This window comes from Sarcophilus harrisii, chromosome 1 (assembly GCF_902635505.1).
Source record: "Sarcophilus harrisii chromosome 1, mSarHar1.11, whole genome shotgun sequence".
NCBI classification, from domain to species: Eukaryota; Metazoa; Chordata; class Mammalia; order Dasyuromorphia; family Dasyuridae; genus Sarcophilus; species Sarcophilus harrisii.
In genome coordinates, this window is record NC_045426.1 from 452498791 (window position 1) to 452513926 (window position 15136).

The 15136-nt window shown below is 31.5% G+C and overlaps 1 protein-coding gene across 1 annotated transcript in view; it reads right to left on the reverse strand.

Annotated features, from left to right (window-relative positions):
• Window positions 1–15136, reverse strand: part of PREX2 (phosphatidylinositol-3,4,5-trisphosphate dependent Rac exchange factor 2) — a 411213-nt gene that overhangs the window by 205963 nt on the left and 190114 nt on the right. Inside the window, 4 exon segments of the mRNA XM_031946290.1 lie at window positions 722–814; window positions 971–1113; window positions 4679–4751; window positions 12277–12352. Coding sequence (XP_031802150.1) covers window positions 722–814; window positions 971–1113; window positions 4679–4751; window positions 12277–12352 — 385 coding nt within the window.

Genomic DNA, 15136 nt, shown 5'->3' on the forward strand with positions numbered 1-15136 from the left:
GTTAAAAGTGACTTTTTAGGAGACAGAAATCTAGAAAGTATCTGATGCAGCATTTGAATTCTGCCTTGAGATAAACATTATCTCCACTAAGGCAGCTAGATGTAGATCTAACATAGTTCTCATACTTAATGATTTTGTGGAGTTACAGTAAAACTTTAATTGTTAGGAGTATACTAGAAACACCAAATCAGTTACCAAGTCTCCTAGTATTTAAAGCCAGATCATGACCAAAATTGAACCCAACCTCATTATCTTCAACAATCTCTACATTCCTGGAGTAAGGAAAGAGAGGACAGAATTGATGGATGTCCTTAGAAGGAAAAAGAGCCAATGAAAAATTTTCCACAATATTCCTTAGTCCTTAATGAAAATCCTTAAAGGACCTGGAATTTCCATTCATTTAGGCTTTTGATTCTGGGAATCAAATAGTAAACTGAAAGCAAATAAATATTACACCTAGGAAGAAATCACAACCATGGATTAATAAGGATTTAGTGACAATTTACCATAAGCCACACACTTTACTATGCAATTGAGTGCTTGCCCTCAAGGAACGTAAATTCCAAGCAAGGCAGCACCTACCAATACAAGTTTCTGCATAATACATACAAAATGAACTAAAGATAGTTTGAAGTAAAGTATGAGATGGTTCCTTACATTCATGTTTTACAAATTCAACAAAAATCCTAAACCATTTTTTAAAAAGACCAAATTTTCTTACCTCTGCATTTGATCCCTTTTCTACTAATTTAATGATTGGAACTTTATTTTTATCTTCTAATCCAAAACCATAGCTTCCCTCATTAGATTTAATCTGAAATGTCATAAAAAACTGGTGTTATTGAATCAGATGAAGCAAAAGGCAAACTTCAAATAGAATGATATAAAGTATAATAGTATTAAACACACTGCTTTATTTTCACTTAGTATCTATTGGAGGGGAAAATCCATAGATCATGAAATAACTTACCAGTAATGATTTAGCAATAACATTTTCCACAACTTTTAAATCATGCTTCATAAGTCTATGTTTCATGTTTGAGCCTTCCATTTCTTCATCCGCAAAAAAACGGAAAAGTAGGGGTTCATCTTTGAATTCACTTTTTTCAAGGACTAAACAAAAAAGTAGATTTATATTTTAATAAACTAAAAATGAATGAATACCATAAATCATTTGATACAAAGTGAAATCATTAATGACCTGGATTATATGGTCCATAGAAAGGATAAGGATCTGCTTACATTATTAAGAATATCTCCTTTCTCTAGAATACATAGCTCAAAGGACAAATATTTCATTGAAGCTACTAAGGGAATATGAATTTCAAAAATTAAAAACATGTTCTAATTTTAACATTTTTGTTATTAGCAAAACCTGTTGCTCTCAAGATGACAGCTGTAGCTAAACAGATTACAATATTGCATCCAAGAAAATCATGAAATCCTGACTTGGAAAACCTACTGGGGACATGGCTATGCCCTTAACACATAATTATGTGTTTTGGAAGTTTAGTAAACATTTTTAGGATGTTTTTAAAATCCTAAGTAACTATGAAAAAAATGTAAATGTGTTGCATGCTTGCCCTCAGATATGTGTACAGTTCCCACTGAATTAAATATTTGGTTGAGAACTTCTGTTCAGAATTATGTCCTCTAGGTTTACTGTTATTTTAGTTTACCATGAACTTCTAGCATTTTACTTTTCAAAAGCAACAGTGTCAGATAACATTTGAAAAAAAATCAATTTTATTCATCTATTTCAATTTCAGTGTGTTCAATATGGTCCCTAAGATTAATAGTGATACAAGATGGAATATATACAATAAAGTGTATGTTACACAGAGTATTGAAAAGTCTTAGCATGACTAAGATTTAATTGCTTTTCAGATCTGTAGGTACTTCTCTAATTAAGAAAAATGGAGCTAAGTTTGGTTTAGCAACATAATTTGTTCTATAGGATCTTGATAGCCACTTTTTAAAAAAGGTGTTTAGTCATAAATATTTCATCTTTTCTATTTTTAGTAACAGAATGTCCCCCCAAAAATGATGAAAATAAAGCCACAGGAAATGCTTAAATTCTAAAGCAAATGTGCATATGAACGCATACCTACATACATACACATACATGTATGTTTTTTTAAATAGTCAATGACATAAACATTTTATAAAATCATAGGTATTATTTCCCAAATTTTCCACCACCAAATGTCTGTATATAAAAAAATATTGAATGCTGTGTTTGTCACATAGATCATGCCAATAATTTTGTCAACTATAATAGCTAACATTTATGTAGAGCTTTAAGTTTTGCAATCATTTTAAAAATATATAATTTTATGCTTATAGAAACCCTGAAAGGTAAATGCCATTATTATCTCAATTTTATAAATGAAGGAATTTAGAGAGTAATTAATTGCCTTGTCTAGATTCACAAAATTAGTTTAAGGCTAGATTTAAATTCAGGTCTTCCTAATTCCAGGTCCAGTCTTCTGCACTATCTAGTTGCTTCTTAATTGAGTGATACGATAAAATACAATAATATGTCTGGATTGCTATATCTTCTATAAAGATCTTTAACATACTAAAATTAAACATTTAAAAATAAAGATATTAATGAAATAAGATATTCCCTAAAGGAGGAAATAAGAAGTCTGTAAGTTTTATTCCCATATTAAAATGTCATCTCTGTGAAATTATAATTTCTTTTCTTTATCTTAAATTTTCTAAAGGGCAAGGATGGCATAATTTTTTAACTCACTGCCCAAGGTCAATATTCCCAAACAGAATACTCTACAACTCTGATCTTGCCCTTTCCTCAAGATTAGCAACCTTCTGGAAATATATGAGTAAAAGTAGCATATGCTGCTAAAATATAAAAACCAAAGATCTTTTTAGAGTTTCAGTTGCCTCATGTGGTCCACTCTAAATGAATCATGTGCCAGCGAAATTATCCTGATGAACAAAAGTTCATACAGAGCAAACAAAGAAAAAAGCAGTTCTCTAACTCAACTACATAGGAAAAGGACCCTTAAAAGCATAATTCAGTAATATTAATTGAAAAATATAACTGGATGGCCAGACAAAATAGCAGCAAAGGAAGAAGCAGTATAGTCCAGCTGCCCTGGTTATTATTTCCATAAAGATCTAAGAATAACACCAAAATTAAAAGCAATTACAAATCTAAGGGTAAACACAAAATATAAGTTATGAGCAAATGACTAGGACAAAAGAGGGATGTGTCAAGATCATGGAAAAGACTCCTGAAGCACAACAGGACCACAATCCTGTAGTTCTGATGTCAGGACATGAATTAGAAATATAGGCAAAGCCTCTGGTTGTAAGAACTCTATTGATGTTTTTCTGAACTAGAATAATCAAGCAATATTGCTACTGTAAAACTACAAAAATTTCTAGCTAGCTGATAAGGTTTCTGTCCTAGCAACTATTTATTGGAGCTACACTCAAGACAAGTGTAATTCTATATTACTCAGCCCAGACCAAAGTTTTGAACCTAGAAAGCCAAGGAAGACAGCAATAAATCATACTTTTGATCAGATCACATGAAAGATAATAGCAAGTTTGAAGTCCTTTGACCCAAACCATCCTTGTGATTGAAAAACCCAATATGTAATACCTGGAGAACACAGGGGCAGGAATCCATATACCATAGACTAGGACCATACAAGATAATCACAGTCCTGGCAGAAGTATACAGAGAACAACCCTAACACAAAATTCTGATCTGTTAACTGAGGCTCACAGAATGAGTAAACAAATAAAGAGCTATAATTAAGTGAAGAATATCAGAAAAAAGAATACTCCAAAACACATATTAAAAAGCCTAAAAGTGAAAAACAAACTAGCAGCAAACATAGCTTAGATACAAGATCAATTAGAATTGCTAAAAGAAAAGCAGCAAGAGAAAAGTATAACATCCTTTCCACAGATAACTCCAAGTAGTTTCCTAAAACTTCAGTAGAATTTCTCCCTGAGGTATTATTATATAATTTTTAAAGGCAAATTTTAATGTTTCACAAATTAATCATCATTTAAGAAAACCATTAATTTAAAAAAAATAACACTTGTCTTTTTCATTGGGACAGAATTATTTGTAGATCAAAATCCAATATGCTAACATGCTATGGGTGACAGAATTATTGGGAGAGAGGGAAGACTAAGGTGATAGTAGCAAAAATAGGGAAATAAAGAAGGCAATCCCCATGAGCCTAGATGCTGAGAACTGGACTTAAAGAAAAATCAAAAGATTCATTTCTTGGTATTTGCTACTTACAAGCTGTGTGTTACCATTGACAAGTCCTTTAATCTGTTCCAGCCTCTGTTTCATCATTTTCAAAAAGAAAATAAAATTTGCATTATCTACCATCCAAAAAGCACTTTGTGAACTATGAAGAACCATATAGATGCTATTATTATCATATCAATATTATTGGTATTATTATGCCATGTGTTAATATTACTATTCTTTTATAGTGATGCATTTATGGTGGTCTACATTGTCTACATCTTTACTCTGGTCCTGCTCTTAATTTCTTCTTCATCTAACAAGAATACTAGAACATGTTGGTGTCTCCATTGTTAATAAGAAACTCATGTTGATTCTTACCAGACAAGAAAACAATAGAATAAACATGTTAACTTTTACAAGATGAATTCTCACCATGGTGCATAAATCCATTGTCACAAAGACCTACGCCAAAGATCATTGCTTCTTCTCTGGTCCGGCAATCTCCCTATTATCCACAAAATCAGGGAACAATAAAATTAATGAGAATGGAAAGATTTGTTGCACACTTTCCCATGTGTTTAATTTCTATTAACATGTTCCAGTAAAAAAATCATTTACAGATTGTGCCACCCATCCCATAGAATATTTTCCTACTAGAAAACTGTGTCATTAAAATCTTTTATTTCATCATTACATTAGGAAAATAGATATAGTTCTTGTTATAAAATAAATATGAATATTAATAACAAAAATAAAATGAACAAGTAATTATATTTTACAAATACCCTCAATTTAACATCTACTGATTTTGACAGGAGGGATAAGAAAACAAAAACAAACAAACAAACAAAAAAACCCAACCGAGAACTAAAGGAGATTGCCATTATCATTACCAAGAAATATTTATTAAGCCCCCATCTTTGTGCAAAATCTGCACAAAATTTTGCACTTTGTGCAAAAAAATTACACAGATGTGGCTCCTGCCTTCTAGTACTGTTATAAGGTTACATACATATCATCTATGTAACACTCTGTTCAAAGAATATTACACCTATGTGAAGTCTGCCTTTCAGAAAGTTACAATCAGTCCCAATTCTACAATCCTATGATGATATTAACCTATGAACATTAAAAATCTAAGTACCTCTCTGCTCTATGCAACACTGTATAAATGGGATGACAATGGTGTTTTAGGAGTTTAAGAAGGTTATGAAACATCCCTCCAGATAATTATTTTAAACATACACATTTCTATTTGAATAATACTTGCAATATTTGAATAAGTCAGACTTGATGTATGGGTAGACTAAGTGACTTTGTCAAGTTTCTCTCTGTCAGATTCCTAAGTAAAGAATTCAATCAATAATCTTGATAGTGGAATTGCTAGAATGGACTGCAAGCTGGACTTTGTGAATGTAGCCTTTAATTCCCCGTTTTATGAATGCCAGTGGCAAGGCAATCTTTCTCAAGTTTTGCTTTCAGCAGGAAATTCCTCTACTCAAAAATATTCAATTTTTTCCAACTTACAAATGCAACAAATAGAAAGGCCCTCCAAACCCTTGCCATTTTGCTTTAATCTGCCCACCCAAAGTTTTTTCCCCACTATTTCTTCCTACAATAATCAGGTTTTTCTTTTCACCATCCCATAAACATATCTTATCTCTGTGTTTCCCTTTAAATCTCATTTTCCCATTTACCTGCCCAAGACACATTTTAAGTAGGTTAAAACCTTCCCCTAATCATCAATTTTCCAATGATCTATTTTTTTCTCCAAATTCTTAGTCTATAGATACAAACTATCTCTGTCTTTCTGTCTTTCTCTCTCACACACACACATGCATCTATACAAACTTAGTTTTATAAAAGATCCTATGTAATCCCAGTTATTTTGCACAATTATTTACTTCTCATTGCCATGTCTATAATATCTAATGAAATAGTACTGACACTCTCCAAATTTTGCCATCATGCTTCATCTGTTTCCCCTTTGTCCTTTTGACCCCCTTCTTCCATTTTTAGGTTCCCTGCTCCACTAAAAAAGTATTCCAGACCCCGATGCCAGTACCAAAACAAGAAGGAAACAATCCCTTCAATCAAGGAGATTCTAGTTTATCAAATAAACAGATTTTATTATCATCATTTTACAGCAACTTCTTCAGCAGTTAAAACAAAACAAATGTGGGGGCAGCTAGATGGCCCAGAGGATAGAGTACTGGCCCTGGAGTCAGGAGAACTGAGTTCAAATCCAGCCTCAGACACTTAATGCTTACTATCAGTATGACCCTAGGCAAGTCACTTAACCCCAGTTGCCTAAACAATAAACAAAACAAACAAAACTTTTTCAGTAGCTGAACTCATTTTTCTCCTGAATCCAAGACCAGTGCTCTTTCTACTATACCAGATTGTGTCTTAATCATTACTTTTAAATAAATGGAAGATTCCAGACTTTACAAATGTACCTTTAATTACTCCAATGTGCAATTCCAACTGCCTTTAACCACAACAGTCAATAAACATTGATTACATGTAAACAATATATCAGGCAGGTCACTAGAATGCCCCAGTGGTAGCTCAAACCTATCTCTATTTTAAACTTACCATTTCTTTCAAACATTTCAATTTTTATTGAAGGCACTGACATTTCCCCAATCACATAGACTTAAAAACTTCATAGCATTTCTTTTTATTCAGTAGTTAGTGTTTCTATGGTACTTTAAGGCTTACAATTTAACATAATTTATTTAGCTTTATAGTTTTATATGGTTACTATCAATTTCTTTCATTCTGACATTATAGAATATGCATCAGAAAAATGTATAGTATGTTAATATTTTACACAAATTATCTCAGTTGATCCTCACAACAATTATGTGAAGTAGGGTCAGTTTGCAGATAAGAAAACTAAAGCTGATTCGTCTCATACCTAGAAATATCTGGGGCAGTATTTAAACTTGGGTCTTCCTGACTCTACTCTTATACTACGTGGCTATCTGATGAGTTTTCTCAGCGATCATATTTATTCAGTTTCCAACTCCTTTTGATTGTAGGTTCAAGATATTTCTATTACTCTTCTCCTATCCATTTACAATGCCAAGATTCAAGTTCAGGTCCTCATTATCATTTACCTAGATTTCTAATAACCTCAATATTGGTCTCACTATCTGTGGTGTTTTCTTTCTCTAATTAATCTACCACTGCCAAAATAATTTTAAAAAGCAGAGATTTCTGACAATGCCCTTTGATCCAAAATCTTTAGTGGCTTGCTATTCTATCTACAATAAAATGCAGACTTAGGCACCCAGGACCTTCAACAATCTGTCTACATGCTTCCTTTCCAATCATTTTTCACATTATTTCTCTTTGCTTACTAATATAATTCATCTGATCCAGCTATTCCCCAAACTCAATATGCCATGTCCTGTCTTTTTATTTAGAGTTGGAAGGAGCTGAAGAGTATTCCTTTATCCAGTAAGCCAAATAATTGTTTGTCTAGCTTATGCTTATAGAACTCTATAGAGAAATAATCAATCAAATCCAAAGGCAGACCATGCACAGCTCTAACATCAGAAAGTTTTACCTTATATAAAGTTTAATTTTTTTCCTCTGCAAGCTCCCTATTGCTCCTAGTTGTGTTCTCTGCAGGCAAGCAAGAAGTTGCCTTATCTAGTTTGCACATGACAACCCTTCAAACACTTTAAGATAGCTAGAATGAAGTCTCATCTTTCTCCCTGAATTGAGATATAGTCTCCCTTCCAGTTATGTTTTTTTGAGACTATCACTAGGATTGTAATCCTCTCACAAATACAGCTTCAGTTGATAAGCATTAGCCTTTTATGAACTCAGAAGAAAATATAATGCCATTTTATAATTCTCCAATACATCTGATTTCATTGATGTGGGTTTTCCCATTGAAGGTGCAGATGACAACCTATCTGTGCCTGCAAATCAGGTGTAATCATTGTGCAGCCCTCCCATAAATTCCACATGGGAGTCCATCCAGTGTTCCAGGAATATCTCTCATTCTCTTTCAATAAGGCTGATATACCAATGGGACCAGGACTGCTCAAAAGTTATCTTTCCACCCTTGCTCTGAAAATAGCCTGTTTTTTTTTGTTTTTTTTTAACTTTGGCTATACATTTCTCTGATGAATTTCTATAATGTCAGAATGAAAGAAATTGATAGTAACCATATAAAACTATAAAGCTAAATGAATTATGTTAATTTATAAACCACATTCTACCACAAAGAAAACTCTTTTGCTACTATTATTTCATAATTTTTTGAAAGTATTTTAGAAATCATCAACTTTTACATCTTTTTACATCTTTCAGTCATCTTTATAATGTTTTGTCAAAAAGTGTTAGTTTCTTGGTATTTTAATACAAAATATTCTTCTACCAGTCTTAGTCAATTTATTCTAGATCACTTCATCAGGACTTCCCCTTCTATTCATCAAACTCTACCTAATAATGTATCTATCTACATGTGTATATATTTTATCTTTTTAAATGTAAATTCCTTTGAGGGTTTCTATTTTCTGCTTTTTTATCCTCAACATCTATTATACTGCCTTGGGAATGCAATAAAGATTTCTTGAATTGTCTGAATTCTAAAAAAAAAAGTTATCATTCAGAAATCCAAGGCCTATTTTGAGCATTATAAATAAATTCAAAATGAGGAAGAACTCACTGGTCTTTTATTAGATTGTTTTTCTATCATGGACAACTCTTTATAACCCCATTTTAGGTTTTTGTGGCAATGACACTGAAATGGCTTGCTATTTTCTTGTCCAGCTTATTTTACAGATGAGGAAACTGAGGCAAACAGGTTTAATTAGATGACTTACTCAAGACTGCCCATCTAGTAGGTGTCTGAGACCAGATTTGAACTCACAGATCTGAGTCTTCCTGACTCTAGGCACAGCATGTTAGCCACTGTGCCAACTAGCTGCCCTTATAATTCTTACTTCATAGGCAAATCAAACGAATCACAAATTAAAACTCATTATGATTAAGTCACAGAAATGTTTGCAATGAGAGCATGTATGTGAAAGAGTTGGTCTTGAAATTAGGAAGACTTTCATGGATACAACATATTGTGCCTATAAATTCCTACCCTCTCTCAGTACTTTAGACAACCCTCTAAGACTAAAAGAGTAATAGAATGGAAAAGGGAGTTTCCTTAAATGTAATGAAAGGAAACCATAGGTCAAAAAAAAAAAAAAAAAAAAGGTTAAGAATAGCACTCATTTGTAAACAACACAAAGTAGAATATTTTCCCCACAACAATAGGTCTATAATCTCATTACTAGTTACTCTCACTCTGCTACAATCCACATTCCACCTATGCCTTATGATCCTATTGTGATGTATTGTATTGTGTTATTTTCAAGTCTTTCCATAAATTCTACATTAGGATATCTATATACTTGACATTAGAATTTCTACTACTGAGGAAGCCTTAGGACCTTCCTCAAATTGTTTAATATCTTTCAGTGATGTCAGTACAGCACAGAATCACAGAATCTCTAAATGAGTGATAAAGAACATCAGAAGCTTTTTTTTTTTTTGGTCAACTTCTCAAATCTGAAGAATGTGAAATGGAATCTCTTTAACCTACTTTTCTCTAATTATTAGTAATTTGGGAGCATTTTTACATGGTTATTGATGTTGTTTCCTACATCTATTAATATATGTATATTAATATGTACTATAATACTTATTAATATTAAACCTACATCTGTCTCTTTGCAACTTCTTCCTATTCTTCCCACTTCTTCCTTTAACCATCAAGCATAACAAGTCATACATTTTCCACATCAAAGTCCTACAAACGTAAGAAAATAGTTATCAGGAACTTTCCCCTACTTCCAAAAAGTGCTCTCCCCTCCAAGTTAAATAACCTCAGTACCTTCAACTTTTACCACATATGTATTGCTTCCATTGACTTCACCAACTTTGTTTACCCTAAATTTCACCATATGAACAGTAAAAGATGCTCTTAATGTTTTGTACTATCTTAAAAAGGAGTAAGTGCTTGTAATAAGTTAGTCAATTTACATCTTCTGGGCCACCAATAATTATGGTTCTTTTGAGAACCCTCTGGGGTTCTATGATTCATATTGATAAATCTTCAATGAGAGAATATCAATGTTTAAAAAAATGGGATTTTGTGACAAGGAAGAACTTGAGTTGATTCAATGAATTTGTAATTTCTCAATAAGATCTAGCATTATCTCTTCTTCCCTTTATTCATTTCTGAGTTTTACAGTACTATCTACCTACAATTCTTGTCCTGAATAGACTAATTCAATGAGTTGAATGCCCTACTCCAGGTCATAAGTTGTAATGATGCATATTTTTCATCTTTTTTCCTAGAATGTTTGGTGACAATAATCTCTTTCAAAATGTAATGTTGCTTACTTAGGATATCCTGTAATGTTCCAATATTGATAAAATTAATACAAAGTCATTTGAAGAAGTACATTATTCATAAAATATGTTTCTTCTCCTTGAACTCTGCCGAGAACCTTCTCCAGAGCAGTGATAAATATCTTAGACAAGTATTTGTGTTTTGAATATTTGTTACTTAGTTTATGTCAATATTCAGTATGCTAGATTATTTCCAATGTCACATCTACCATACTATTTTGACATATTCTTGAAAGATACCTTGTTGGAGAACCCTTAAAAATTCCATTTCATACTCTTTAATAATTTTTGTCCAATTAAATAAGCATTATTCAGTCATATGTGTAACTAGGAAGATATGATCTCTTTAGAAAAATCTTGTGGAAAAGACTATCAGTTGCCTTTTCAAATTTTCATTGATTATACTCTCATTGTGCAAAACTATCTTGATAAAGAATTTGTCTTTCAGTCATATTTATCCTAAAATAAAAATAAATAAATATAATGATTCTCTGAAAGTACTGTACATAAACTGACAATGTATCTATTATATTTAGGGCCTAACACAGGAAAAATAAAAGATGATAAATAATGCACTCATTTAAAATTGATGTCAGTTCTGTCAAATAATTTTCTGATAACAGGAATGATATTTGAAAATATTTCCAAAAATATTATTATTTTAAAATAAGACCATGTTTCTCATTTCTTATGAACAAATATAAATTCTTCAACACCAATGATATCAAAGATATTTTTAACATGGAAGCAAACCACCGGTCTCATGAGAATCACAGAAAGACAAAAATAACAAGATAATTCCCTATCATCTTCCATTCACAGTTTATATAACCCTACAGAGATTTCAGATTAATGCTCATTGCATCAGGGCATAATTATTATTCTTGTATAACACAAAATAGAGATGCAGAGAAATTAAACAGTAATAGTCAACAAACTTTTAAAAATAAATCAGTGAATAAACATACCACTCAAGAAGGTCAGAATATGATCTCTTACCCATTTGTGGTATTCATTATAAGTTTATTTTAAATGATTTTCAGTAATTTTGTCTGTAATATGAACCTTCTTTTTAGTACCTTTTCATAATAAAAATACCCACATACATAAATATGGGCATTAGGTGACACAGTGGATAAAATGCTGGACCTGTAATCAGGAAATCTTATGGTTATGAGTTCAAATGTGACCTCACACACTTATGAGCTATGTACCCTGAACAAATTACTGAACTCTATTTGCCTCAGTTTCTTCATTTGGAAAATGAGCTGAAGAAGAAAATAGAAACTATTCTAGTATGTTTGCCAATAAAACCACAAATGGGATAATGAAGGATAGGACATGACTAAAAACAACTGAACAACAATAGCAATCATGTTCATATCACTTTATTCAAACATTCATTCATTCATTTAGTCAATAAATACTGAGTGCCTATGATATGGGTGCTTCATTGGCTACAAAAATAAAAAGGTCACCTCTAGAAGGTTACACTGAGGTAGAAGATGAGACAATTATAAACACAATTCTAATACAAGGTAAAAATATATTTTGAATAGTAATAACCATTCAAATCACCAAGTAACAAAACTAATTACCTGTGCAATTAGCCAATCTATCAATTTGTTGGCCATGACCACAGATTTGTATGTCCTTAGATGGTAATCTTTATCCCTTTAGGAAAACAAAAAACAAGAAAAAGCTACTTTTTAAAACAAAGGAATGAACAAGTACTGGTTGACATTTTCATATAGTTTTCAACTTACTACAGAAAAGTTCCGAAACTTCTTTGATGATTTGTCTGATGATGCTAGATGAAGTATACCCAAAAAGGTATCCATAATATTTATATATGACAATTAATCCTTCTATCTCCCAATCCCAAAGCAGATTTAAAAGTGAATTATAAAATACTCATTATAAAGTGCCCCTTTATTTATACAATTTTTCTACTTCACTCTATTTTCTATTCTGTTCTGTTTATATATGTTCTCTCATATATATTATCATTTGTCTTTTCCTATCAAATGCTGAAAACAACAACAATATATTCCTTAACAAAAGAGGATTTATTTACTACAAATCAAAGAAAATGCTAGGAAAGAATTATAGATATGGGAAAAGTGTCTTCTTGTGTCCTTCTCTGTGCATTAAAACAGTTCTTTCCATTTTGGCAGCATCTAATATACACACAACAAGGCCACACTCCAAGGAAAACAGACGAATTAAGGAGGCAAGATGGTAGAAATTACCATACCAGTGAGCTACCCTGCTATGCCTTTCCCACAGAGAGATATGCAGACAGAGTGACCACAAGTATAATTGAGCCCTGGGGGCAGAATAATCAAGTTTATAATTTTACAAGCCTAGATTTAAAAAAGGATAAGAAAATGACATTATTTCCATAATTGCTAAAGCTAAACTGAAGGCAATTTAGTCTTACTAGCTACATTTAGCATTCTATATCTTCTGTTTATTATGTAATTTTTATTTACACTTACTGTACTTTCCACCACAAAAACTCCAATGAAATAAATGATTGAAACACCTAGGACAATATACATATAGATACACACACACATTTACATATGTGTGTGTATTTATGTATATACACATATATATATGAATGTGTGTGTATCTATATACACATATATATTATATATATACATACACACACACACATATATATACATACCGCATAGGCATACATAAGTTTAAACATTACATATATATATGTATATATATATATATATATATATATATATATACATACATATAGACAAATATGTATTGATAAGTATAAATGCCCATACATGTACTGTTGGGTACATATATATATATATATGTGTGTATCTATATAATATATGTATATGGTATCTAAAACCAAATATCTGTGTTTTTTCTTGTGTGTATATAATGGATCACATTAACATATATTCACTAGATATAAACATCATGTAATGGGGAAAATCCTAGACTTTTGGCATAAGGAAGATGAGGAGGCCATGTGTTACAAATTCTGGGCTTAGAAGAAAAAAGATCCCTCCTACCTCAGATATGGCTATCTGTGGAATCCTGGGTAAATCATTTAATGTCTTTGCAATTTAAATATCAGTTATTATTATTATGGGCTACAGCAATAACTTGGATTGATGATATTACTCAATTCAGAGTACTTATCACTAATGTCTGAAAGAAAAAGCCTATTAAATAATTTGGGTATCTGTGATATTCTCATAAAATTGAGTTGACACAATCAAAAAATATGAGTTTTACTCATTCCATCTATTTTATAGTTCTTCTGATAAGTTTAACTTTGGCTAGAATTAATAAATAGCAGTTTTTAGACAAATAAAATACTATTTCCTTAGAAAGCTCTACAATAAATATATCTTTCTAATAAGAGATTTATTTTCATTGTAAATATGATGTGGAAATCCATTTTACTATTTTCTAATTTCTTCAAATATAAGTTATCTCAATGCCAAGTAAAATGGAAGCTTAATATAATTGTTCAGATATTTTGGGCAAAAAATGGCTGCTTTCATAGTTAAAATTACAAGATCATATAATCTAGTCTATCATTTTATAAATGAGAAAAATTATCCTAGAGTTTTGAAGTGACTTGCCCAACATCAAAATTAGCAGTCAGAATTTAAACTCTGATTAATCTAATTATCTTTCCACTACAGCACAGTATTGGTAACTATTCCACTCCTTACATCTCTATGCCTGCAGAGTTTCCTTAAGTTGTAAATAAACAAATTTTGATTCTGTAGAGAAAGGATGAAATACAATTTTCTCACTCACAAAAATATCACGTAAAAATACTGAGAGGCTCTTGTGCAAAATAATAAAATAAATGCTCTTAAAAAAAAAAACTGCCTAGTAAGTAAGGGAGTTTAGGAATTTAAAAGTTGATTAAAGACACTAAATCTATTAGTCCTCATCTGAACTAAGGCCATTCTGAAATCACCCTTGTCTATACAGTCTTCTTCCCAAAGAAATATCCATATCCTTTCTCCATACAAGAAGATATCTTCTGGAAGAAACAGACCCAAAGGATTGTTATTTCTTTATTACAACTTTGGGTAGGTAGCATTATATCCAAACAATACCTTAGTAAACCTACTTCTCCAATTCCATCTGGGATCTTTCATAAATATTCTGAAAATTTCGCTGGAGGTATTATTTCATTTTAGGCATGAAGCTAGAATGTAAAATTGGGGAAAATATAACTTTAATTTAAATATTTGGGTTCATATTTCCAAGAATTGAGACCATTTTTCTTTTATTTTTGAAAAGAGCTTTATCAGACCTTAAGATTTGAAAGCATTATATAGACAATTGACTTAAATTTAGTATGGCTTTTAAGATTAATTTGCAACAAAGGTATTTATGATAGTCAACTATTTCTTTTATGGCTGAGGTCTTCATCTTATCTGTGCTTTCTCCTCA